Raw genomic sequence first — 25,170 nt, 5'->3', positions numbered from 1 at the left:
GTCATAAGCATTTCTGAGCTCACAAGGGGAAAACACACGTTCTATCTCGCAAAATATGCAGGGGTTAAAACATCATATGTGGAGAATGGACATTAAGTTGGGCCATAAATTGTATAGCTATAAGACGATAGACTACAGATAAGGATGGGGGGGGGGGGGCTGGAGAACAGAGGTGAGAATGGTGGTTACGCTGGACAGAGGAGAAAGGACAATTTTACTACAGAGCCATAGACTGAAGATAAGACTTAGACAGGGGAGGGGGAGCAGGGGTGTAATGGTGTTAGAGCAGGGAGAGGGAAGACAGTTTAGCAAAGGTTATAGGAAATTTTGATAATGGGATAAGAAGCTTAAATCCACATTAAGTCCTCTGTTCTTGGAGTCATAAAAAACTATCATTTTGGCTTCAAATGTCTTTCTTTCCTGGGTGTTCTTGAAGTTTCCTTTCAGGATCTTGATTTTGAGGTCCTGTAGGGAGTGACCTGTTTGGGTGAAATGGTGTCCAACTGGGGTGCAATAGTCCTTTTCTCTATGGTTGTTGATGGACGATCTGTGGAGGTTCATCCTTTTATTGAGTGGCTGGCTGGTCTCACCAATGTAACATCCCAGGTCACACTTGGTGCATTGTATCATGTAGACTACATTCTCTGTGGTGCAGGAGTATTGTCCCTTGATGTTGTATGTCTTGTTGTTGTGGGAGGCCTCAGAATTTGTGCAACCACCATTCTCACCTCTGCTCTCCAGCCCCCCCCCCCTCCCCCCCCCCCCCCTCATCCTTATCTGTAGTCTATCGTCCTATAGCTATACAATTTATGGCCCAACTTAATGTCTATTCTCCACCCCTGCATATTTTGTGAGATAGAACGTGTGTTTTCCCCTTGTGAGCTCAGAAATGCTTATGACTTGATAAAGAGAGGAATCCCGAAAGCTTGTCTCTACAAAATCTTGTTAGTCCAATAAAAAAGGTATTACAAGATACTGCAACTACAGATTTTGCTATATATATATATTTATATATATATATATATATATATATATATTCCTAACAATTTTCAAGATTTTTTTCTTTAATTTAAGTGCATCAAAATCTGTCCTGTTAATGAGATGAATACACAGAAACATGGCTTATTAGTTGACAATACTGAGTGTCCATCACCTGACCAGGACTGATTGACTGATTGAAGTCAACAGTGGAGGTTTCTTTTGAATGAATCAGGATTAAATCTTAACAACCATAAGAAGTTGATAGAGAAGGTATATTGGAAAATGTTACAATCCAATGAGGAATCTTAATTTTACAATGGACTTTATTTTTTGTTGGCATTTGTTGTAATTAACCTAAAAAACAGCCCTCAGCAAATATTACCGCAATCATAATGCTGTTCCAGGACTGGCTGAAAACTTCAGAAGAATTGTCTCCTTTGTAATACTGCTGTAACTCTAGCAGAAAATGTTCTTCCTTAATCTGAAAAAGAGGTAGCCATTGTTAGAGGAAGGTATTTGAGTAACTCAATGTAAGTATTTACTTCATGTGACAAAAATTAAACAAATTTATATTGCGTACAAACTGTTTCTATTGCGGACAAAAACTTCTCTCAAATTGTGCATGGCTACGGTACTTACCATTTTCTGATAGGTCAAGGCGAAAATAACTCCAACAAGTTCCACAGTGAAGAAGAGCAAAATAAGTATAAAGAACTGTAAGATATAAAAGGTATAATAATGCAAATAAGTCCAGCTCACCACCTCGTCAGCTGTGTCACGTGTGGACCAAACGTCTTGGAAACTGAAGAAAAAAGGTAAAGTCGACCACAGCGGCATGCACATTCTTTATTCTGGCTTTGTATGGACATCATTAACAACAGGAACAGACAATGGAGTGACGCATTTCAGCGGAAGTGTCCGCCTTATACATACTACATTTGCAAATCATCCATCCGGACTATATAGGGGAGAAACTCCACCCACGGCAGGTGAAAGCACCTGTCCCAGATAGATTGAATCTCCACCAACAGAGTCAAAGACTAACAAATATAGGACAATGCAAATATGAAACCATACATATGAAATAGCTTTAAAAATCAAATCAAATGTCTAGCAACAGATGCATTACACATATGTTGAAACCAATTAATTAAAAAAAACTATCATAACTCTATAAACATATGGTTTCTGACATGAACCATAAAGCAACCATGTTAAAGGAGTATAACTGGAAGCAAATGTTTTGTGGTATATGTAGAAGCAATTAATAAATATACATGTAGCTTACTAACAAACAAATACAGCAACACAGATGAACAAAAAGAACAGAAACTATTCCTCAAATGATTATATGTTATTAAATATTTCCAATTATTAAAAATGAAAAATTACTGATAGTTCTCATTTTCGACTGTAGTGCATTTAGTCGTATGTATATATCAAAAAGGGGGAGCATATAGGGGGAAAACAGGAAACAAGATCATTCTATGAGACATATATACGCATCTAATAGTGCAAAATAAAGTCCTGTCTCATGTACATCCCCATAGGGTGTCAAGTACCAAGCAGCATAATTCAAAAGACCTCCTGGTCTAATAATTTTTGTCTTTGATCTCCCTACCGTAATAGGGGCATTTACCCTCTCTATCCCCTGCAAGGATAGACTTTGAAAGCTGCCATGATGATAGTCAGCACAGTGCTTGCTGACCATGGATACGTGCCGGGAGTTAAAATGTGGGATGTTAGACAGATGTTTTCGTATCCTAGCTTTTAGAGCATTTGTGGTGCATCCAACATATTGGATTTTACACTCCCGGCACGTAACCAGGTATACCACATAGGTAGTATTACAGTTAACAAATTGTCTCATTTTAAACTTCTCACCATTAGCTGTTGAAACAAACTCAGTACCATTAGTCATCACTGTACAACAAATGCACCTCGTCTGCCCACACTTATATTATCCTACATGCGTAAGCCATGTAGGCTTACTAGGGCTAGCACTAGAGAAAAGACTAGGGGATATTTTTGTAGCTATCGTGGGGGCTCGTCTTGACACACATAAAAAACCCTTTTGAAAGACCTTAGCATAGGCAGAATGACTACTAATCATAGTGATGTATTTTCTCACAATCTTCCGCACATCATTAAAATCATCACTGTACTCTGTAGAAAATACTAAGGGATGATTCTCATGCAAGGCTTTCTCTTTATTTCTATTTTTGCTTTTACCACCAGATAAGAGGATGTTACGTTCTTTTTGACTTGCTATATCTATAACTCGTCTAATATGACACAAACCATATCCTCTATGTTCCGAACATGAGGCGGTGTTATTAGCCTCACATTCAAAGTCCTGATTGAGGGAGCAATTGCGTCAGGCCCTAATCATCTCCCCCACAGCCAGATTTTTGACCACGTGGGGGGGATGACAGGATGGCGCATGGAGTATGGAGTAAGTGGTAGTAATTACTTTCCCCGACGCAACGTCTCCCCCAAGTTTAAAATCCAAATAGGGCATAACCTGTAAATCATAAGTTACTGTAAACAGAAGACTAAGGTAATTATCATTCAGATAACAGGTGAAATCCGATATTGCCACTACATCTGACTCCCATGTAAATATGAGGTTGTCGATGTAGCAGCCATACCATTGGATGCTGGTGGCAAGTGAATTTGTGGGGGCGAAGAGTGTCCCCCTCTCCCACCAACACATGTAAATGTTAGTAAGAGAGGGGGAGCACTTCGCCCCCATAGACGCTCCAGTTGTTTGCAGGAAGAATTTACTGTCAAACATAAAGAAATATTATTCAACCAATAATATAATATATTCCTGCAAATCAACTGGATAAGAGGAATAAGTTCAGAGAAACTATTCGACATATAAGTAAGTGACATCTGCCATTACCCAAACAAAGTCTGGTGCCATGTGATGTGTTCCATCATGGCCAATACATGGGTTGTGTCCTTAAGATAATCCGGCATATTGCCTATTAGAGGTTGGAGCATATTATCTACCCATGCACACAGACGTTCGTTAAGGCATGAGATACCTGCGACTATAGGTCACATAGGAGGTGGAAAAATAATTTTATGCACCTTAGGAAGGGAGTGGAAAATAGCCACCTGAGGACACTGTATCATAACGTAGTCACGTTTTTTCACACTCAGGTAGCCATTCTCCACCCCCAAATCCACAAGGCTCTACATCACAGATCTAAACACAGGTTTTAGGTCCCATCCCAAGGGCCTGTATGTTCTGACATCTGATAGAATGGCCAAATTCTGGCTCTGATGCAGGCCTTGGTCTAACACCACTACCGCACCTCCTTTGTCCGCCTGGCGGACGATGATAGTGTCTGCTTTTTCTAGGTTGATTAAGGCTCTACTCTCACTCACAGACAAGTTCCTTCTGTTTGACTTAGAAGTCCTAGATAATGTAACTAGCAGTCGAGCACCGGATTCTTAGACATGATGGGATAAAATGCTACATTTGTAACCTGAAACTCTGGTATGTTTAATACAGGATCCATATTTTGTAGCTGTTGGAGCTCAGAGCGCCCTGAGGTCTGTAAATGAGTACCCCAAAAGTTATTCAATTGCAATTCATTTGTATTTAAATCAACATCATCTCCACTATAATCCCTGTCCCCCACATGTAGTCCAGTATCCACATTACCATTACTCCTATCAATGTCCAAAAAATGTTTGCTAATGGTGACATTTCTCACAAATGTATTTACATCCAGTAATGTTTTAAATAGATCAAATCTGCAACTGGGGGAGAACGTCAATCCTCTAGAAAGGACAGAGATTTCAGAGGAGGAGAGGGTTTTGACAGACAGATTAAACATGGGCACAGTTGTCACCTCCTCTGTCTTGCCTCGCGCTGTGGACCTGTTATGCTTCCTCCCCGCCCAGCGTTTGTGATGACGCACGGGTGTTGACTGCTCCAGATAACGTGAGCATGGAGGAGGAATTAGGATACGAAGTTGGGATACAAAAACATCTGTCCGACATCCCACATTTTAACTCCCGGCAAGTATCCATTATCAGCAAGCACTGTGCTGACTATCATCATGGCAGCTTTCAAAGTGTATCCTTGTAGGGGGGAGATCATAGACAAAAATGATTAGACTGGGAGGTCTTATGGATTATGCGGCTTGGTACTCGACACCCTATGGGGATGAAAAGGAGACATGACGTTATTTTGCACTTTTAGATGCATAATTATGTCTCATAGAATGATCTTTTTTCTTGCACTACCCTACATGTTCCCCCTTTTTTGTATAACTGCACTATAGTTGAAAATGAGAACTATCAGAAATTTTTAATAATTGGAAATATTTAATAACATATACTAATTTGAGGAATAGTTCTGTTGTTCAGTCTGTTTTAGTCCTGGATTTTCCCCTTTCCTGCCGATTCACCAAATTTTCTGAAAAAATTAGTTTCAGGTAGAATTTAGTTGTGGCGTATCTATTTTAATAACGGCTATTTCTGGCCTACAGAGAGCCTCAATAGGGGTGTAGAACACATTGTACTAACACGCATATAATGTGTGCTGGGGTAGTGAAATAATACTGTTATTCAGTATGACGACATATTACAGGCATCGCTATTAGAATCACTGCTGCAGAGCGGCACAATGGCAGAGCCTGGAGTTGGCATCAGTATGAGGAGACAATATAGTGGCTGAATGACACAGCCTGGAGGTGTTGGCAGCATAAGGAGACCATATAGTGGCTAAATGACACAGCGTGGAAATGTTGGCAGCATGAGAAGACCATATAGTGGCTGAATGACACAGAGTGGAGGTGTTGGCAGCATGAGGATTTTTATAGCGAATATCATAAATTCATGAATTTTCGAATATTGCGAATGTATTCACTATATATTCGAAATAGCGAATATTTGCTTATTCATTCTTTTCACTTGTGGGCCAATTAGAATGATGCAAGTACACTTGTCAGAGGTTATCAACAACATCCCTAGCAAACAATACTAAAGTTGCCCACCCCCTCACTGGTGTCTTCCTCAAATACGCGATTATGCGAATATTCACATATAATAAATATGCGAAATTTGTGAATATAGGACGAATATTCGTCTATATATTCACGGAATATCATAAATTTGAATATGGGCGATGCCGCTCATCACTATTGGCAGCATGAGGAGACCATATAGTGGCTGAATGACACAGTGTGGAGTTGTTGGCAGCATGAGGAGACCATACAGTGGCTGAATGACACAGCCTGGAGCTGGCAGTAGCATGACTAGACACTAGGGCTTCACAATCCCTAAGATTAAAAGATGAAATTTGACATTTAAGTTGAAGATTTATGGTAGCTAGTGCAACCATAAAATTTTTTAGGTCCAGGCCCAGCAGCATCAGTAAACCATGTATTGGGTGAATGACACAGCCTGGAGGTGGTTGAAGCATGAGGAGACCATATAGTGGCTGAATGGCACAGCCTGGTGGTGGCTGAAGCATGAGGAGACCATATAGTATTTTAATTGCATAGCCTGGAGTTTGTGGCAGAATGATGAGACCATATAGTGGCTGAATGGCACAGCCTGGAGTTTGTGGCAGCATGATGAGACCAAATAGTGGCTAAATGGCACAGCCTGGAGTTGGTGGCAGATGAGGAGACAATAGGGCCTCACAATCTCCAAGAATAAAAGATGAATTTTGAAATTTCCATTGAACATGTATGGTACCTAGTGCTACTATAAAAAAAAAAAAAAAAAAAAAATATATATATATATATATATATATATATATATATATACACACACCGTATTTATCGGCGTATAACACGCACTTTTAAAACTGAAATTTAAGGCAAAAAGCCTGCCTGTGTTATACGCCGATAAATCTTCTGGTCACTGATTTAAAGTGGCCGCAGCAGCTTGTGAAGTATTAGCAGCACGGTCGTGGCCACTTTAAATCAGTGACCAGTGGCGTCTCCTCCCTGCTCTGCTTAAAATTTTTCTTACCTCCTCCTCCCTCATCATTCCCCCTTTTCCCTGCTTTTCATAGTTTTTTTATTTTCCTTAACTGGCTGCGCTTCGGCAGGCCAGGTCAGACGGGGGTCTGGCTGGCTGTGTGGTCATGAAGCAAATGAATGACGTGCTCTGCCAGCTTCTCTGCACAGCATCAGAGACATAACATTTCATTTCCTGTAGTTGCCACACTCTGAACTCTGACTCGCGGCGGTTGCAGGAAATGAAAAGTGACGTCACTGATGCCGCGCAGAGAAGCCGGCAGAGGACGTCATTCATCTGCTTCACTGACCACAGCCCTCAAGACCCCTCGCCTGACCTGGCCTGCCGAAGCGCAGCCAGGTAAGGAAAATAAAAAAAACTATGAAAAGCATTGGGAAAGGGGGGAATGATGAGGAAGGGGAAGAATAGCATAGGAGGAACATGATGGGGGGATGATGAGACCGGGTGTGGGGATGATGAGACAGGGTGTGGGGATGATGAGACAGGGGGAAATGATGAGGGGGCAGAATGATGGGGGCATGATGAGACAGGGGGAAATTATGGTGGGGGGAGGCACTAAAGGCTTAATGTCTGTATGGCTACTGGTGGTCTATGGCAGGGAGAAATGATGAGACATGGGGGGAAGATGAGACATGGGGGGTGGCGATGAGAGGGGTAAATGTGGCACAGGGACTGATAAAAGGGAAGAAATGATGTGGCACTGGAGGGGACGGGACCCAACTGAGGTGCAGAAGAAAACAAAGTTGGGGGGATGATGTGGCATTTAGTCCAAGTCATTTATTTAACTTTTTTTTTGTACTTAAATTTCCCTGTTAAAATTGGGGTGCGTGTTATATGCCGATAAATACGGTATTTATGTAATGTCCTAGGCCCAGAAGCATCACTAAAGCATGTAGTTGCTGAATTCCACAGACGAGAGCTGACAGCAGCATGAGTACACAAGTGGGCTTCACATCCCCTAAGATTAAATGATGAATTTTTTAAATTTCCATTGAAGATGTTTGGTACCTAGTGCTACCATAAACATATATAGGTAATGTCCTAGGCCCAGCAGCATCACTAAAACATGTAGTTGCTGAATGACACAGACTAGAGCTGGCAGCAGCATGAGTACACAAGAGGGCTTCACAACCACTAAGATTAAATGATGAATTTTGAAATTTCCATTGAAGATGTATGGTACCATAAACATATATAGGCAATGTCCTAGGCCCAGCAGCATCACTAAAGATAATCAGTGTAGTTGCTGAATGAAACAGACTGGAGCTGGATGAAGCAACAGTAGACCATACATTGGATGAATATTATACCAAAAAACGAGAGACCAGTGTATGGAGGGTTAATTTTCAAAATTATTTCCTATAGACCATCATAAGATGGCCCAATAAAGTACCCATTCTTCCCATACACTATCTATTATAATAAAAGTGCAATCTTTATTAATAGTTGCGCACGAAGGGTTAAATTAAAATCACAGGTGCCACATAAATCTTCCTTATCTGTATGAATATATATGCTGACCAACTGGTTCAGCCTATTGTTTGGAGTTCCCAGCTCTGGAAGGCCTGCAGTGCAATCCAGATGCTGATCAGGAGTACTAGTGGCTACACAATTTTAAAACCTTTTACACTGCCCCCCTTGACATGTCTCGCCCCGATGCGGCTTTATCAAGAGGTAAGCGGGCAATGGCTAAAAAAAGCCAGTCCTGGGGTTTATAAAAACTCCCACAGTGAGGTCACAGGAAAAGGAAAACCTTAACTTTTGCCTACAAACCAATCACTAGTTCTTTTGAAAGATGGACATTATTGCAAACCAATAGGCAAATGACTCCTCCTCTGTATCAGAGGCCAATCCAATCATCCATTCTATATCCTCCAATCCGAGTCTCAATTCACCTGATTGATGTAGGTGTCATCCACTCTCTTTGGACCTCATCTCTGATGACGTGCCTATTTGCTTATTGGTTTGCAATAATGTCCATTTTTCAAAAGAACTAGTGATTGGTTTGTAGGCAAAAGTTAAGGTTTTCCTTTTCCTGTGACCTCACTGTGGGAGTTTTTATAAACCCCAGGACCGGCTTTTTTTTTTAGCAATTGCCCGCTTACGTCTTGATAAAGCCGCATTGCAGCGAAACATGTCGAGGGGGGGCAGTGTAAATTTTTTTAAAATCGTGTAGCCACTAGTACTCCTGATCAGCATCTGTATTGCACTGCAGCCCTTCCAGAGCTGGGAACTCCAAACAATAGGCTGAACCAATTGGTCAGCATATATATTCATACAGATGAGGAAGATTTATGTGGCACCATGTGGCACCTGTGATTTTAATTTAACCCTTCGTGCACAGCTATTAATAAAGATTGCACTTTTATTATAATAGATAGTGTATGGGAAGAATGGGTACTTTATTGGGCCATCTTATGATGGTCTATAGGAATTATATTGGATGAATGGCACAGCCTGGAGGTGGCTGAAGTATCAGTAAACCATATATTGGATTAATGGCACAGCCTGGAGGTGACTGAAGCATCAGTAAACCATGTATTGGATAAATGACATAGCCTGGATGTGTTGGCAGCATGAGGAGACCATATAGTGGCTGAATGACACAGCGTGGAGGTGTTGGCAGGATGAGGAGACCATATAGTGGCTAAATGACACAGCCTGGAGCTGGCAGCAGCATGAGTAGACACTAGGGCTTCACAATCCCTAAGATTACAAGATGAATTTTGAAATTTAAATTGAAGATTTATGGTAACTAGTGCTACCATTAAAATTTTGCATCAGTAAACCTTATATATTGGCTGAATGACACAACCTGGAGGTAGCTGAATCATGAAAATACCATGTAGTGTATGAATGGCACAACCTGGAGTTGGCTGAAGCATAAGGAGACCATATAGTGTCTGCATGGCCCAGCCTGGAGTTGGCTGAAGCATGAGGAGAACATATAGCGTCTGAATGGCACAACCTGGAGTTGACAGAAGCATGATGAGAAATTTAAGATTTTGAAATTTAAATTTAAGATTTTGAAATTGAAATTGAGGATTTTAAAATTTAAATTTTAACTCCCTAGTTTTAGTGTCCTGGGCCCCGGAGTGTGGGTACAAAGGACAAAATTTAACAAGGAGTCACATGTCACATGGCAGCACAATGACAGATCCTGGAGGTGGCTGAATGACTGCCTGGAGTTTGTGGCAGCATGAAGAGACCATATAGTGGCTGAATGGCACAGCCTGGAGTTGGCTGAAGCATGAGGAGACCATATAGTGTCCCAATGGCACAGCCTGGAGGTGGCTGAAGCATGAGGATACCATATAGTGGCCAAATGAGACAGCCTGGAGGTGGCAGCAGCAGCATCAGTAGCCCTGAAAGTCACCCTAGTGCAGAGGAATTTATTAAACTGGGGACCAGCACCTTAATTATGTTTTGCAGTATCCATGGCAGCACAATGAGAGAGCCTGGAGGTGGTAGCATCAGCATGAGGAACCATAGAGCAGCACAATTAGAGAGCCTAGAGGTGGTAGCATCAACATGAGGAGACCATATGGTGGCACAATGACAGTGCCTGGAGGTGATACCATCAGCATGAGGAGACCATATGGTGGCCCAATGACAGAGCATGGAGGTGGTAGCATCAGCATGAGGAGGCCATATGGTGGCACAATGACAGAGCATGGAGGTGGTAGCATCAGCATGAGGAGACTGTAGAGCAGCACAGTGAGAGAGCCTAGAGGTGGCAGCATCAGCATGTGGAGACCATAGAGCAGCACAATTTGAGAGCCTAGAGGTGGTAGCATCAACGTGAGGAGACCATAGGGTGGCACAATGACAGTGCCTGGAGGTGATAGCATCAACATGAGGAGACCATATGGTGGCCCAATGACAGAGCTTGGAGGTGGTAGCATTAGTATGAGGGGACCATATGGTGTCACAATGACAGAGCATGGAGGAGATTGCATTAACATGAGGAGACCATAGAGCAGCACAATGAGAGAGCCTGGAGGTGGCAGCATCATCATGAGGAGACCATATGGTGGCACAATGACAGAGCCTAGAGGTCGTAGCATTAGCATGAGGAGACCATAGAGCAGCACAATGACAGAGCCTGGAGGTGGTAGCAGCAGCATGAGGGCCTGCCAAGTGAGGGTTGAGTCTGAGGAACCCACCAACTGTTGACTGGGGGTATCGGATGTCACTTGGGGTAAAGTGGATGACCGAAAGAACCAATCAATCACGGATGCTGGGTTACTGTTCGAGACACAACTGCTAGCTGACACCGGGAGCTCAGACCTCTCGCTGTGACTCTGGCTGCTACACGCCCCTACTCTGCTGCGACCTCTGCCTGTGCCGGATGAATTTAGGCCTCTGCCACTCCACTGTGCACATCCTGGCACTACTCTGCCTGACATACTTATTGCGTATATCAGGGGAGTACAATACGCTTCACTACCCTTAAAACAGTATTTGTCTAGAACAGCAGCAGGTGTGTGCGTTTAGCTGTCCTTTCACAGTATATAGGCGCTTGGTAGATTAACAGGTACAAAATAGGTCACTGTGAATTCAAGCAAAGAAAACAGATATGGTCGCACATCCACAATTTGTATTTTGATCTACTTGCTTCTTGCATAAATTCAAAAACTAACAGGTTGTTAGTATACATTTTGATCAAAAAGTACAACCCCACTCGCCACGTCAAGGCCACCTATTTAGAGTGGGTCACTAACATCCCTAGCATAAAATGGCGTAGCACTGGGCAGTTACCACCACCGCCGCAACACCAGTGCCCACAGGGGGAACGACCCACTGGCAGAGCAGCCCCAATGCCACTCAGACCAGTCCGGGGGCTGAGCCACCCCATAGACATGGTGCGACGGCAGCAATGGATGCCGCAAAGCACCACACCAGTGTGAACATGGTGTAAAAGCTCACTTACCATGGGCTCCCAGTCAGACTGGGAGGCTGCCAGAAAGGAAGGAGCCCTGTGCAGCTTTTTGCTAATTTATATAGGGCTGGGCTGAGGGGAAGGGGAAGAGGGCAGACCAAGTAAAAACAACAACAAAAAAAGGGGGATAGAAAACACAATGTGAATTCAAGTAGAGAAAACAGACAAGGTCGAACATCCACAATTTGTATTTTGATCTACTTGCTTCTCAGCAAAATAGTACACTACTTAGATATATGTATGTGGTATGCACTTATGAGTGCAGAAAAATGTGCTACAGTACACTTAAAAAATAATCTGAGTATAACACCAGCCGGTAAGTACTTTTGCCTGAACTTTCATAGTATGAAGGCCCTTGACAGATTAGCAGGTACAAAATAGTACACTACTTAGATATAGGTATGTGGTATCAGGTATGCACTTATGAGGGCAGAAAAATGCGGAACAGTATGCTTAAAAAACAAATTTTTGTAAAACACCGGCCGGTGATTTCCCTGGACTTTCACAGTATGTAGGCCCGCAACAGATTAGCAGGTAACAAATAGTACACTACTTAGAGATGTAGGTATGTGGTATGCACTTATGAGGGCAGAAAAGTGCGCTACAGTACGATTAAAAACTCCATATTTTTGTAAAACACCAGCCAGTGATTACTTTTGCCTGGACTTTCACAGTATCTAGGCCCTTGACAGATTAGCAGGTCCAAAATAGTACACTACTTAGATGTACGTATGTGGTATGCACTTATGAGGGCAGAAAAATGTGGTACAGTATGCTTAATAAAAACGTATTTTTGCACAACACCAGCAGTATACAATAGTGCTGCAGCACCAAAAGGTGTGTACTAAACACAAAATTGCACTCTGTCAAAGACTATTAGGAATGGACTGCTGTGTATTATACCATCTACAGACTAGTATACCCAGCGGATGATTTGTTGAGGAACAAAGACACAGAATTGCTCTGAAAAATTATTCCTGCCTCCTCTGCTAAGGTTTATGAAGTTGAGGCAGATTGTTGAAATGTATAAGGCAACACACAGCTATCTGCCCCTCTTTGTAATACAATGCCGAAGAAAGTGACTGGGAGGTTAATGGCTGCAGTAAAAATCCTTTTCAGTGGAAAAAAACACTGCTCTCTGTCCACCAGAACGCTGATGTGACTAGGATGTGAAACGCTGCGGAAATGAGCTTTTCTCTGTAACATACACACACATCGATGTCCGTCCTATCTTTATGCAGTGTAATGAATGATATGACGAGCCGCAAAATGGCTGCCGAATATGTATGGCTTTGACACCACAGGGGTGACTGGCTGCATCCTGCATGTGATTCAGGGTCATCCCGCCTACTTCCCTTCCCGCCTTTCCTTCCCCCCTTCCCAGCGTTCCTTGCCCCATGTACTGACATGTGGATCCGCCATTTTAGATGCCCTGGAACCTGGGCCGCAGTAAATGGAGTTTAATTAAGAAATTTGTGCAATAGAATCGTGGCGATATTTGCATTTATTGCGAATCGAATATTTCATGAAACTCGTAATGAATTTGGGTTTGTCAGCTTTGATTCACTAATCCCTATTAGTAAGCCACATATATCTTTTTTAATAGCTTCTACATATACCGCAAAATATTTGTTTGCAGTTATACTCCTTTAACATGGTTGCTTTATGGTACATGTCAGAAACCATATATATAGAGTTATGATAGTTTCAACATATCTGGATGTACCATTGTTGCAACATATGTGTAATGCATCTGTTTATAGACATTTGTTTTTATTTTTAAAGCTACAGTGGTCCCTCAACATACGATGGTAATCCGTTCCAAATGGACCAACGTTTGTTCAAACCATCGTATGTTGAGGGATTCGTGCAATGTAAAGTATAGAACAGTGGTCTACAACCTGCGGACCTCCAGATGTTGCAAAACTACAACACCCAGCATGCCCGGACAGCCAACGGCTGTCCGGGCATGCTGGGAGTTGTAGTTTTGCAACATCTGGAGGTCCACAGGTTGAAGACCACTGGTATTGGAGGTTATACTCACGTGTCCCTGCCGCTCGGGACCGTCACGCTCATCACCGCTGCCCTGTATGTCGCCCTCCATCGCTGTCGCCGCGCCCCCGGGGTGTCCCCGACGCTCCGGCAAGGCCTCTGCTTCCCTGGCATCCTCGCTCTCCATCGCCGCCATCACGTCACTACGCACGCTGCTCCTATTGGATGACGGGACAGCGTGCGCAGCGACGTGAGGACGACGATGGAGAGTGCAGACGATGCAGAGGATCCCGAAGAGGATGTGCCGGAGCCCAGAGGACAGGTAAGTGATCGTCACCGCACCACACGGGGCACTGTAAACGGCTATCCGGTGGCAGCTGAAGCAGTCTGCGCTGCCGGATAGCCGTTTATGCGATGCCCCCGACATACAAAAGCATCGTATGTTGGTGCTGCCTTCAACATGCGATGGCCTCTGAGAGGCCATCGTATGATGAAATGATTGTATGTTGGGGCCATCGTAGGTCGGGGGGGTCACTGTATTTCATATATATGGTTTTATACTAGCATTGTTGTATATTTGTTAGTCTTGGACTCTGTGGGTGGAGATTCAATCTATCTGGGACAGGTGCTTTCACCTGCCATGGGGGGAGTTTCTCCCCTATATAGTCCGGATGGATCATTTGTAAATGTAGTATGACTAAGGCGGACACGTCCGCTGAAACGCATCACTCCATTGTCTGTTCCCGTTGTTACTCATGTCCATATGAAGCCAGAATTAATAAATACATTTTTACGTGCATGCAGCTGTGCTGGAATTTACCTTTTTTCTTCATAAAAAGGTATAATGTCTAATTAATAAATATGTAATGACAATTATATAGGAAACTAACACATTTAAAAAAATGAACATGTAAAAAAGCCAAATGCATGTTGATGATTTTACTACTACAATGATTATGTTACAAAAGTTGTAATTTAAGATTAGGACAACCAGGCTTATGATAGAGCCACTGACTAATACCCTGAGCCTGTGATATAAGGAAGGGGCATTAGTAAACGGCTCTATCATGAGCCTGTTATCTTCTTTACTATGGCCCTTTTGTAATTGTTTTTTGTTATCTTGGACGCGCTACTGAATGGCCGCACTGTAGGAGAGCTCCCGCTCCCGTAGCCCTAAACAAGCATTGAAACTCCCGGTGACCTGGCTTTATTGGGGAGCACCTCCTGCAAACCCCGGACCCCTTCTGTACCTGCCTGGCTCCCGAATTTGCAGCCAGGAGGCATCCGGCGGTTCCTGCAATCACCGCCGGCCGTGGCTCCCACACGTTTGCCCGCCATTACTGGTCTGGCGCAGGGCTTGCGCTCCCGCTTGGGCCAGCCTTCTGTGGTCCTGACCTGCAGCTCCCCGGTTTCCTTACCACTGGGATTGGAGTCCCCTGAGCCGTCCTCCTTCTTGCTGACGCGGAACCCTGCTGCCTCCAGCCGACTCTGTGCCCCGATCCTGCTTCCTCAGCCACGGGTTTCAGTGCTGCTGCCGGTGCCTTCTGTCCTGACCCGCATCCCTGCCGGATTAACCCCGAGGACTCTGCCTGCCTGGAATCAGGGGTGAGTGTCTGTGGTTCCCTGTCCCACGGCTGCTGTTAGCCCGGCTTACCCCCTTCCCCTGAGGGGCAGGCTCCTTCTCCACCCTCCTTGTCGGCGGGCCCGCCATCTTGGTTGAGATTGCGGGGGGCCTGAGGCCTTCTCCTCCATTGCAGCCCCCAGCCTCCTCCACCTGCCAAGCTCCCCCAGCTACCACCTGTCTTGCCCAGGGTCTGAGTGGCCTACTCCTCTGCTGCTTTCTCTGGACCTGGGCTCACCTGCAGTTCCCTACCCTCCCACCCTGGAGGATCCTGCTGCCCACCAGCCTCAGCCTACCTCCTCTCAACAGCTGAGGACCCCCTGCCTGCCAGAATGTCTGCAGGAGCTCCTCGTCTGCCCTCTCAGGGGTCTCCTTCCCTCTCCCCTGGACCCCCTGGGCCCTCTCCCTCCTGGGATGTCAGGGGCCGATCTGCCTTGCTCCGGCTTGTCAGCGCTACCATCTACATTGCCAGACCTTGGTCAGCTTCTTTCCCAAATACCGACAAAGGAGAACTTTCGTTCCCTTATTGCTGAGGTGAAGGATACCTGTCGGGTGGAAATTGCTTCAATGCGTCAGGTTCTGCAGCATGCTTCTAATCGGATTGAGGACCTAGAGGACACGCATGATACCACCAGAGCTTGCATTGCCCAACTCCACTCCACCATTGCATCCCAAACTGACTTTCTCTGCGACCTACTTGCCCATGTGGAAGACTTGGACAATCGGGGTCGGCGCAACAACATACGGGTGCGTGGGCTGCCGGAGGCGACTATAACCAGATACTGGGGGAGTCACCCTCCCACAAGATTAAGCTGGACAGGGCGCATAGGGCCCTCTGCCCTAAATCCACCACGGGCGCCCTGAGAGATGTAGTCTGTTGTGTGCACGACTTCCAAGTAAAGGAGGTCATCATGGATAAAGCTCGCTATGGAACTTTGACTTTCATGGTGCCCCCATCAAACTCTACCAAGACCTGTCCTGGCTGATGCTACGGAAGCGCCTCATACTTCAACCTCTCTTGGCTGTCCTTCGCTCCCACCAGGTGCCCTACAGATGGAACTTTCCGTTTGCTCTGCATGCCCACAGGGATGGACGCTCTGCAATTCTACGATCCTTCTATGACCTCCCGGCCTTCTGTTCTGCCCTGGACTTGTCGGTTCCCCAGCTGGTGGATTGGGATCTCTCCTCTCCTCCTCCACCCCTGCCCTCGATCTGGCAACTGGTCTGGTCCCGCTGGCCTGGATCTCAGAAGAAGTCCCCTCCTCGTGACTCTAGGGGCTCCCCACGGATCCCCCCGAGTCCTCTGTGACAGCTCGCATCTTTCTTGATGGCCTGGGACTTTCTCCTGTGGCCTGATCCTGTCCTGTACAGATTTCCTGCTGATGTTTTGACATTTCCTCCCCTTTTTTGCTTGTTTTTTTACTACTTGTTTTATATTTGCATTATTGGTCACCTGTAGTTTGATTTACTTCCAGATTGTGTGATTCTTGCTGTTGCCTTAGGGTGGGGTACTTACCCTTCATTGTAGTTGTTCCTTGGTGGTGTTCTTCCATTTCCCCTCTCGAGGCTATAGCAATGGATCATCCATGCCTTGGTTATCGATCCACTTTGGTGGTCTTGGCCTCTGCATTGACATTATTGTCATTGGTTTGTTTTATTGCACTGTTTTGTTTTCTCCGTCTGTTGTGTTGTCCTGTCTGTGTATTGTTGGTCTGTGGGTCTTTTTGTTGTCCACTGTTCCCTCCCTCTTCCTGTGTTCTCTCTTCCTCAGGTTGCCTTTCCTCGTGCTTTCTCTTTGAGACCCGGGATCCTTTATCTCTTCTCCATGTGTCGTCTGACACCTTCACAAGGCCTTTCGTGAGTAGGACTCTTTACTGGCTTTCTTCCTCCTCTTACCATCCGCCATGGTCAAGTGTGTCTCCTTGAACGTCAAGGGTCTTAATTCCCTTTCTAAGAGGCGTTTATTGCAATGGGAACTGATAGATCTCCGAGCTGATATAGTCTTCCTTCAGGAGACACACTTTGACCATTCTGGATCTTTCCAATTTCTTCAACACTCCTACCCTCAGACCTTCTCTGCGGTTTCTGATAGGAAGACGGCTGGGACAGCTATCTTGGTCTCTCGCTCTTGCCCTTTACTGGTCTCTGCTTGCTTTCTTGACCCTCAGGGGCGCTATGTTATAGTTGAGGGGGCTCTGGGTGGGGTCCCTCTTCTGCTCTGTAATAGTTACCCCCCTAACACGTCTCAGATCGCGTTTTTCCATAGGATCCTCTCCAGGCTCCATAAATATCCCTCTTCTGCTTGGCTTCTGGGGGTGGACTTCAACCTTCTGTTTTCTCCAACTATGGATCGCCACTTCCTGTCTGGCTCCCCGCCATCCCCAGCCCAATTGCGCTTGGCTTCCATTTTTCGGCGGATTATCCGGGCCTCTTCATTGTACGACCCATGGCAGATTAACCATCCGACGGACCACTCTTTTAGTTTCTATTCACACCCGCATAAGTTACACACGTGCATAGACAATTTTTTCGGCAACCTTCCCATGGTGCGCATTCTCTTTGCTGCTTCCCTTGACCCTATTTCCTGGCCCGACCACTGCCCAGTCCTTCTTTCCTTTTCTCACTCTCCTTCCTCATTCAGACGCTGCCACTGGCGCCTTCATGATTCTCTCCTTAAAGCGCTACCTTCCCAGGAGTGGATTCAGGCGTGAATCACCCATTACTTTGCTACCAATGAAGGCTCGGTATCTTCGCAGGCAGTCCTTTGGGAGGCCCATAAATTGGTGGTACGTGGTCACTGTATCGCCTTGGGGGCTCGACTCAAACGCTATGCCCTGGCTCGCTCCCGGGACCTTCGCGCTCTGGTCACCCGCCTGGAGGCTCTCTTACTCTTCTCTCCTTCTGTTTCCACCCTGAGGCGCTTGGTGGCTGCTCGTGCTCAACTGGGTGATCTGGCTCTTCATAGGGTGGAGCGGCAGCTATTATACGCCAAGCAGCGTTTTTATGAGAAAGGTAATAAAGCCCATACTATGTTGGCCAGATGCCTACGTGATCGTGCTGTTGCTCAATCCCTTTCCACCCTGAAGGACTCCTCGGGTGTTTTACGCTATCACCCTGCTGACATCTCCCGACTCTTTGTCGCTTACTACTCTAACCTTTATTATCTTCCTTCCCAACTTCCGTCTGACCCGGGGGAGCTGCCGCTCTTGATTCCTATCTGTCCTGATGTGGCCTGCCTACTTTGACGGGAACCGATCGTGAGGTACTAAATACGCCTATTACGGAGGAGGAACTCCTTGAGGTCCTGAAGTCCCTCCCGGTGGGTCGCTCCTCAGGGCCTGATGGATTTTCTTATCTATACTACAAGACTTACTCTTCTCTACTTGTGCCTAAACTTGTCCCTCTTTTCAATTCTTTTATGGGGGGTGAGGAGATTCCGCAGTCTTTTCTACACTTGTTGATTACCCTGATACCCAAACCTGGCAAGGATCCTCATGACTGCTCCAGTTGCCGGCCTATTGCCCTCCTCAATTCAGACCTGAAGCTTTGACAGTAAGGCTTAGCTCCTTTCTTCCCTCCCTTATCCATAAGGATCAGGTCGGGTTCCTTCCCTGTCATCAGGGGGTAGATAACATGAGGAGGGTTGTGGGTCTGCTTGACTTTATCAATCACCGGTCTGATCAGGCACTGCTTCTTAGCTTGGAGGCGGAAAGAGCCTTTGAAAGGTTGGGGTGGCCTTTTCTTTTCGCTACTCTCCAAAAATTTGGAATCACAGGTAACTTTCTCACTGCACTGCGGGGTCTCTACTCCTCTCCTACTGCCTCTCTTAAGCTCCCTCATGTTCCCTCTCCTACTTTTCCTCTCTTCAATGGAACCAGACAGGGTTGTCCGCTGTCCCCCTGGTGTTTACTTTGTGCATTGAACCTCTTGCAGTCATGATCAGGAGGGACCCGGACATCGCTGGCATTCCCATTCATGATAGAGAGTTCAAATCTGTCTTTTTGCTGATGATATTCTCCTCACTCTCTCCCGTCCTTTACTTTCTTTACCTAATCTTTATACGGCCCTCCATGACTATGGTATTGTCTCAGGCTATAAGGTCAAGCTCTCTAAATCGGAGACTCTTCCCCTAAACCTCCCTTCTTCTGTCTCTACTCTGTTACGCTCTAAGTACTCTTTCAAATGGTCCACTTCTGCTATCAAATACTTGGGGGTCCACATGACTTCCAAATACACCACTCTTTACTCTACTAACTACCTCCCCCTTTTCCGTGAACTGAGGGCGCTGCTTGAGAAATGTAAGTTGCAGTATATTTCCTTTTTCGGACGGATCGCGGCGGTTAAAATGACGCTTTTACCCAAGTTATTGTATTTTTTTCTACACTCTGCCAACCCGTGTGCCCTTATCTGCCCTTCGCTCCTTTCAATCGGCCATCTTTTGCTTCAACTGGAATGGGAAGAGGCATTGCTTACCTATGTCAGTCATGATGGCTGGTCGGGCTATGGGGGGGTTGGCTGTACCTGATGTAGCTAAGTACTATTGGGCTGCTCACCTACGCCATCTTGCTGCTTGGTCCTCATACCATGCTTATAGCTGCTGGATGGAGCTGGAGAAACTTTGGTTGGCTCCCTTTCACCCAAATTCTCTCCTCTGGTCCCCTCTGCTGTCCTCTGTCTCCCCCCCCCCCTCCCCTCCTGGGTCCTATGTCCTTTTCTAGATATGTTTGGGGTTACTGCTCTAGGAAGATTAGATTATATTCCCCCTCCTCCCCCTTGCGGTCTTTCCTTTACTATCCTGCTTTTTCTGCTGGTTTGTCCTCCCTCATGGTGCGGGAATGGGGTTCTCCAGGCCTTTTTTGCTGGGCTGATGTAGTGGACCCCTTGTCTCGCTCCCTTTTACCCTTTGACCAGCTGGTGTCTGGTTGGGATCTTCCCTCGTTTGAGCACTTCCACTACCTGCAACTTCGGCATTTCTTGTCCTCCCCAACTGGTTCTACTGTGGTCTCTCGACCTACTGAATTTGAAAGGTTATGCCATGGTGGACCTCAGGCGCAGGGACTTCTCTATGACATATACTTGCTACTTCTTCGGCCCCTAATGGAGATCCCCCATCTCACCGCTACATGGGCCGTTGGGATGCTGCCCTCAATACTTCTATCACCTTGTCTCAGTGGCGTATTGTTTGGGACAGGGCATCCATCTGCACGGCTTATAAGTAAACCCAGTATAATATGATCATGGGCTGGTATCATACCCCAGAGCTTTTAAATAGATTGAACCCTACCATACCTCCTCAATGCTGGCATTGTGGGGTGGGTTTGGGTACAGTAATCCACATTTTCTGGTCCTGTCCTGTTATAAGTGACTTTTGGAAGCTTGTGCAGTGACTGGTCTATGATTCCCTGGATGTATCGGTCCCTCTTGATCCCAGTATATATCTCCTCCACCTCTCACATCGCGCCCTATCTAATAGGCCGTTTAAACTTTTCATGCCGCCAAAACCCTTTTAGCTAAATGTTGGAAACGAACTCTTCCTTCGAGTCTGATCTACTGGCTCGTGTCCAAGAGATTCGCTCCTTGGAATATCTGATGGCCTTGTTGAACAACTCTGTCCCATCTTTTCTTTCGGTTTGGGAACCTTGGGATCGCTTTTCTGACCGGCAGCCGCCTTGATCTGTTGGGCTCTATTTTCTTTTCACCTTCTTTTTCCCCTCCTTTTTCCTCTCGTAGCTCCGTTTTTCATGTTTTGTTTTGTGTTGGCCTGCGTGGTCCCTTAGTGTTTTCTTCCCCTCTCCCTACCCTCATCTTCCTACTCCCCCCCCCCCTTATTTATGTGTGTATTGCCCTTTGGGCCTCGTAGGTTACTGTGTCCGCATACAATGATATGCTTTAATCTTTGGCTTTGTTTGGCTTTTGCATCGCTCACTATTTTGTGGCTCCCTGGGTTGGACGTCACCTCAGGGGTCCGCCCTTCCCCCTTTGGATGTACCATGATAGTCTACTGCAAGCCTTCTATGTATACATTTTTGTTTTCGTAGCCTGTATTGTTGTTATTTGCTTGTTGTTTTTCTGTGGATTCATGTACTTGAAAATTTCAATAAAAATTACAGTAAAAAAAAATGGCATAAATAGCCATTGGAAATATAGAATGTGTGGGCAGATAAGAACCATTTGGCTCATTTAGTCTGCCCAACATTCTGAATACTATGAATGGTACCTGGCCGTATCTTATACTGTATGAAGGATAGCCTTATGTCTATCCCATGCATGCTTAAACTCCTTCACTGTATTTGCTTCTACCACCTCTGCAGGAAGACCATCCCATTCATCTACTACTCTCTCAGTAAAGTAATGGTCAACCTTTTCCCCTATAATTTAAAACTGTAATAGTTTTCCTCTTGTGGTAGTTTTTCTTCTTTTAAATTAAAGGGTTACTCCACTCCACAGCGTCCGGAACATTGAGTTCCTGAACGCTGTGTGCGGCCTTCCGTGTCCACGCCCCATCATGTGATTTCACATCCCGCCCCCACTAAACACCATGTCACCATGATAAATGTCCCCATAAATGGTTTCTGTATATTCCTGTGCACATTTAGACTTGCAGTATAATTGCAGAATAAAAAAATAACTATATTCTACTTTTTTTTATACCTGATCACAATACTATATGCAATAAACTCTGATGAGTGTAATTTTATCCATGATGATGTATTAATACCTTGCACAAATAGTCAGCATCTATAATTATCATAACTAAATAACTACTTACATAATTAAACCAGTCCACCAAACTTATGAAAAAAATTATTAGACTTACCACTAAGAGAAGTGGTCTGTTCTCCCGAATTGCTCCAAAACATCCCAGGAATCCAAGTAGTGCAAGCGCCAATCCAACAATAAGCAGGATGTAGCCACTTGCACTTAATAAAGGGTTAGAAGTGAAAAGAGTCTGAAATCCATCAGGATCAGCAACAATCCATACACCTATTCCTAAGAGACAAATGCCTCCCATCTGCAAGAAAGTGTAACATTTTATTAGAGAGAATGGTAACATATAACAACATTTAGGGCTGGTGCAAGGATTTTTGCCTAGGCCAGGCTAATATTGCCCTCCACTTGACCCGGTCCTTTGTGACATGCCCCACCTTACTTCTTGGGTGACAAACTGTCACAAACCCAAACAAAATTACATGAGGGGGGGCTTTGGTACAGTGTGTCACCCCAAAAGTAGGGTGATTACATGAGGATGGGGGTTGTTGCAATGTGTCACCCTAGTAGTAAGGTGATTACATGAGGAGGAGGTGACACACTGCAACAACCCCCCTCCTCATGTAATCACCCTACTATTGGGGTTACACACAACACCAAATCCCCTCCTCATGTAATCTCCATACTATTGAGGTGACACACTGGGGAGGGGGGGGGGTGGTGGAGAGACAGTTGTTATGAGACGCAGGCGCTGTCAGAACACTGGATGGATCCAACCTGACCTGGGTGATCGCGCCTGTGTGCTTCAGAGGGGAAAAGCTCCTCTGACAGGCTAAAGAATGCTAATTATTATGGTACAGGGGGGAGGTGTCAGTAGAACTGGTGCTGGCTGTAAGTGGGTGGTTCAGATGCTGGCTGGCTAAGTTTCTTGCGGTGGGAAGAGCAGCGTCCCCCTCAAGAGGGCTCCCTAGACGGCTGCCTATTTTGCCTTTAGGCAGAGCCTGCCCTGACATCATTTCATGAGGAAATCACTTTTTTTAACAACATGATATGCTTAAATCATTTAAAAGAATGTTAATAATAAAATAATTAAAATAATAGTAATAAAGATAAAGAAATCCTAAAACACTCTTACCAAAATCTTTGTATTAAACGGAACTTTATTGTCATGTTCAACAAGTCAAAAAAAGTTGCAATATAGTGGGCACTGGGTAGCACAGTGGTTCCTCTGCAGCAGCGCACAGATTTGAATCCTATCAGTGATAATATCACCATGAAGCTTTGATGTGCTTGCTATGTTTGTATAAGGTTTCCCCTTACACTCTAAAATTTAGCTTAAAGAAGCAAAAAGTAACTTATTCCCTATCCACCCAAAACCGACATTTTGAACATAAATGTTCAGAACGCCAGGGTGCCTAGCAGGAGATTGCAGCGGCGGCGGGGTCTTGGTAAAACAAGGTGGGCCATTAACACAAAGCTTATCCCGAGCGGCTGGGTAGCTCTCGTAGCAGTGTCGCTACGAGCAGACACACAGAGCTACCCAGACAGAGCAGGAAGCTTGCTCTTGTCACTGATGTCCCAATATATATTATAAACAATGGAAAATAAACTTAAAGGGGTACTCCGCACCCCTAGACATCTTATCCCCTATCCAAAGGATAGGGGATAAGATGTCAGATCGCCGGGGTCCCACTGCTGGGGACCCCAGGATCTTGGCTGCGGGACCCACCTGTACGGCTTCCACCTCACACCTGCAATGCTGGAGGCTTCGAATCCCGACCAAAATGGCGGACGAGCGTGACGTCATGACTCCTCCCATAGACTTGCATTGAGGGGGCAGGGCGTCACACGGGGCGGAGTCGTGACGTCCCGCTCTTCCGCCATTGTGGTCAGGATCTGAAGCCTCCAGCGTTGCCGGTGTGAGGTGGAAGCCGTACAGGTGGGTCCCGCAGCCGAGATCCCGGGGGTCCCCAGCAGCGGGACCCCGCCGATCTGACATCTTATCCCCTATCCTTTGGATAGGGGATAAGATGTCTAGGGGTGCGGAGTACCCCTTTAAATGAAAATGTCATGTTACATTGCTATGAAAAAAATACATTTTCAGGGGGAGACATTTATTATCTAATAATGAATTAAACAATTATTTTGCAAGAAATGATGTACTTGTAGTTTAGTGCCATCAATTTGCACACATTTTACATACTATTCATGTATCTTAGTTCATGTAATTGAAAAAGTGAATACTTACAAATATGAGTACATTGAAGAGGAACATCATATATTTCATAAAGAGTAAAATGCCCATTTTGTATTTCTGGATGGATCTACCAAAAAAAAAATATATATATACCATATATAGATCTCCTTTAATTGAATTCAATTAATAGAACTAAAACATAAAGTCATGCTTTGTAAATTTACCTATACACCTTGGGTTGGATGTTTTATTAAACAATTGTTCTGTATATATTAGTGTCATGTTACTCTAAGTTTCGAAGGGAGATACTCAATAGTAACTTCATCCAAAGCCATATGTTTTCCATGTGCTTCTTGCATAGCCATTAACATCTTAATGAGGTGTCCATGAGATCTACCACACATACAAAGTATATAGCAATAAATGATCTGTATATTGTGACTGAGAAGCAGACTTGACTAAACATGTTAATATTGCTGGCACCACTGAAAAAGACCCTTTCTACTTAAGCTGGCTTCGCATCTGCAGTAGAGGCTCCGTTGGTGGCCTTCTGTTTTTAGAATCTATTTTTTCACACATTCAAATGAAATACACCATGTTAGAAACCCACTGGAGCCCATTACAGTCAATAGGCTTGGTTTACATCTGCGTCCTGCTCTGTTGGTCATATCCATCACATCATGCAGCGAATTCACCTGCTTCATCTCTTCAGTTCTT

The 25,170-nt window shown here is 45.0% G+C and overlaps 1 protein-coding gene across 1 annotated transcript in view; it reads right to left on the bottom strand.

Annotated features, from left to right (window-relative positions):
• The window catches only part of LOC130357905 (tetraspanin-18-like), a 44,938-nt gene extending 20,377 nt beyond the window's left edge, over window positions 1–24,561 (bottom strand). Inside the window, exons 1-4 of the mRNA XM_056560657.1 lie at window positions 24,505–24,561; window positions 22,366–22,560; window positions 1,621–1,695; window positions 1,364–1,462 (exon numbers count right to left, since the gene is read on the bottom strand). Coding sequence (XP_056416632.1) covers window positions 1,364–1,462; window positions 1,621–1,695; window positions 22,366–22,560; window positions 24,505–24,561 — 426 coding nt within the window. The remainder of the gene's footprint in view (window positions 1–1,363; window positions 1,463–1,620; window positions 1,696–22,365; window positions 22,561–24,504) is intronic.
• Window positions 24,562–25,170: the final 609 nt, after the last annotated feature.

This window comes from Hyla sarda, chromosome 2, assembly GCF_029499605.1.
Source record: "Hyla sarda isolate aHylSar1 chromosome 2, aHylSar1.hap1, whole genome shotgun sequence".
Lineage (NCBI taxonomy): Eukaryota > Metazoa > Chordata > Amphibia > Anura > Hylidae > Hyla > Hyla sarda.
Note: the sequence above shows the minus strand (reverse complement) of the source record. Positions and strands in the feature narration are given on the sequence as shown.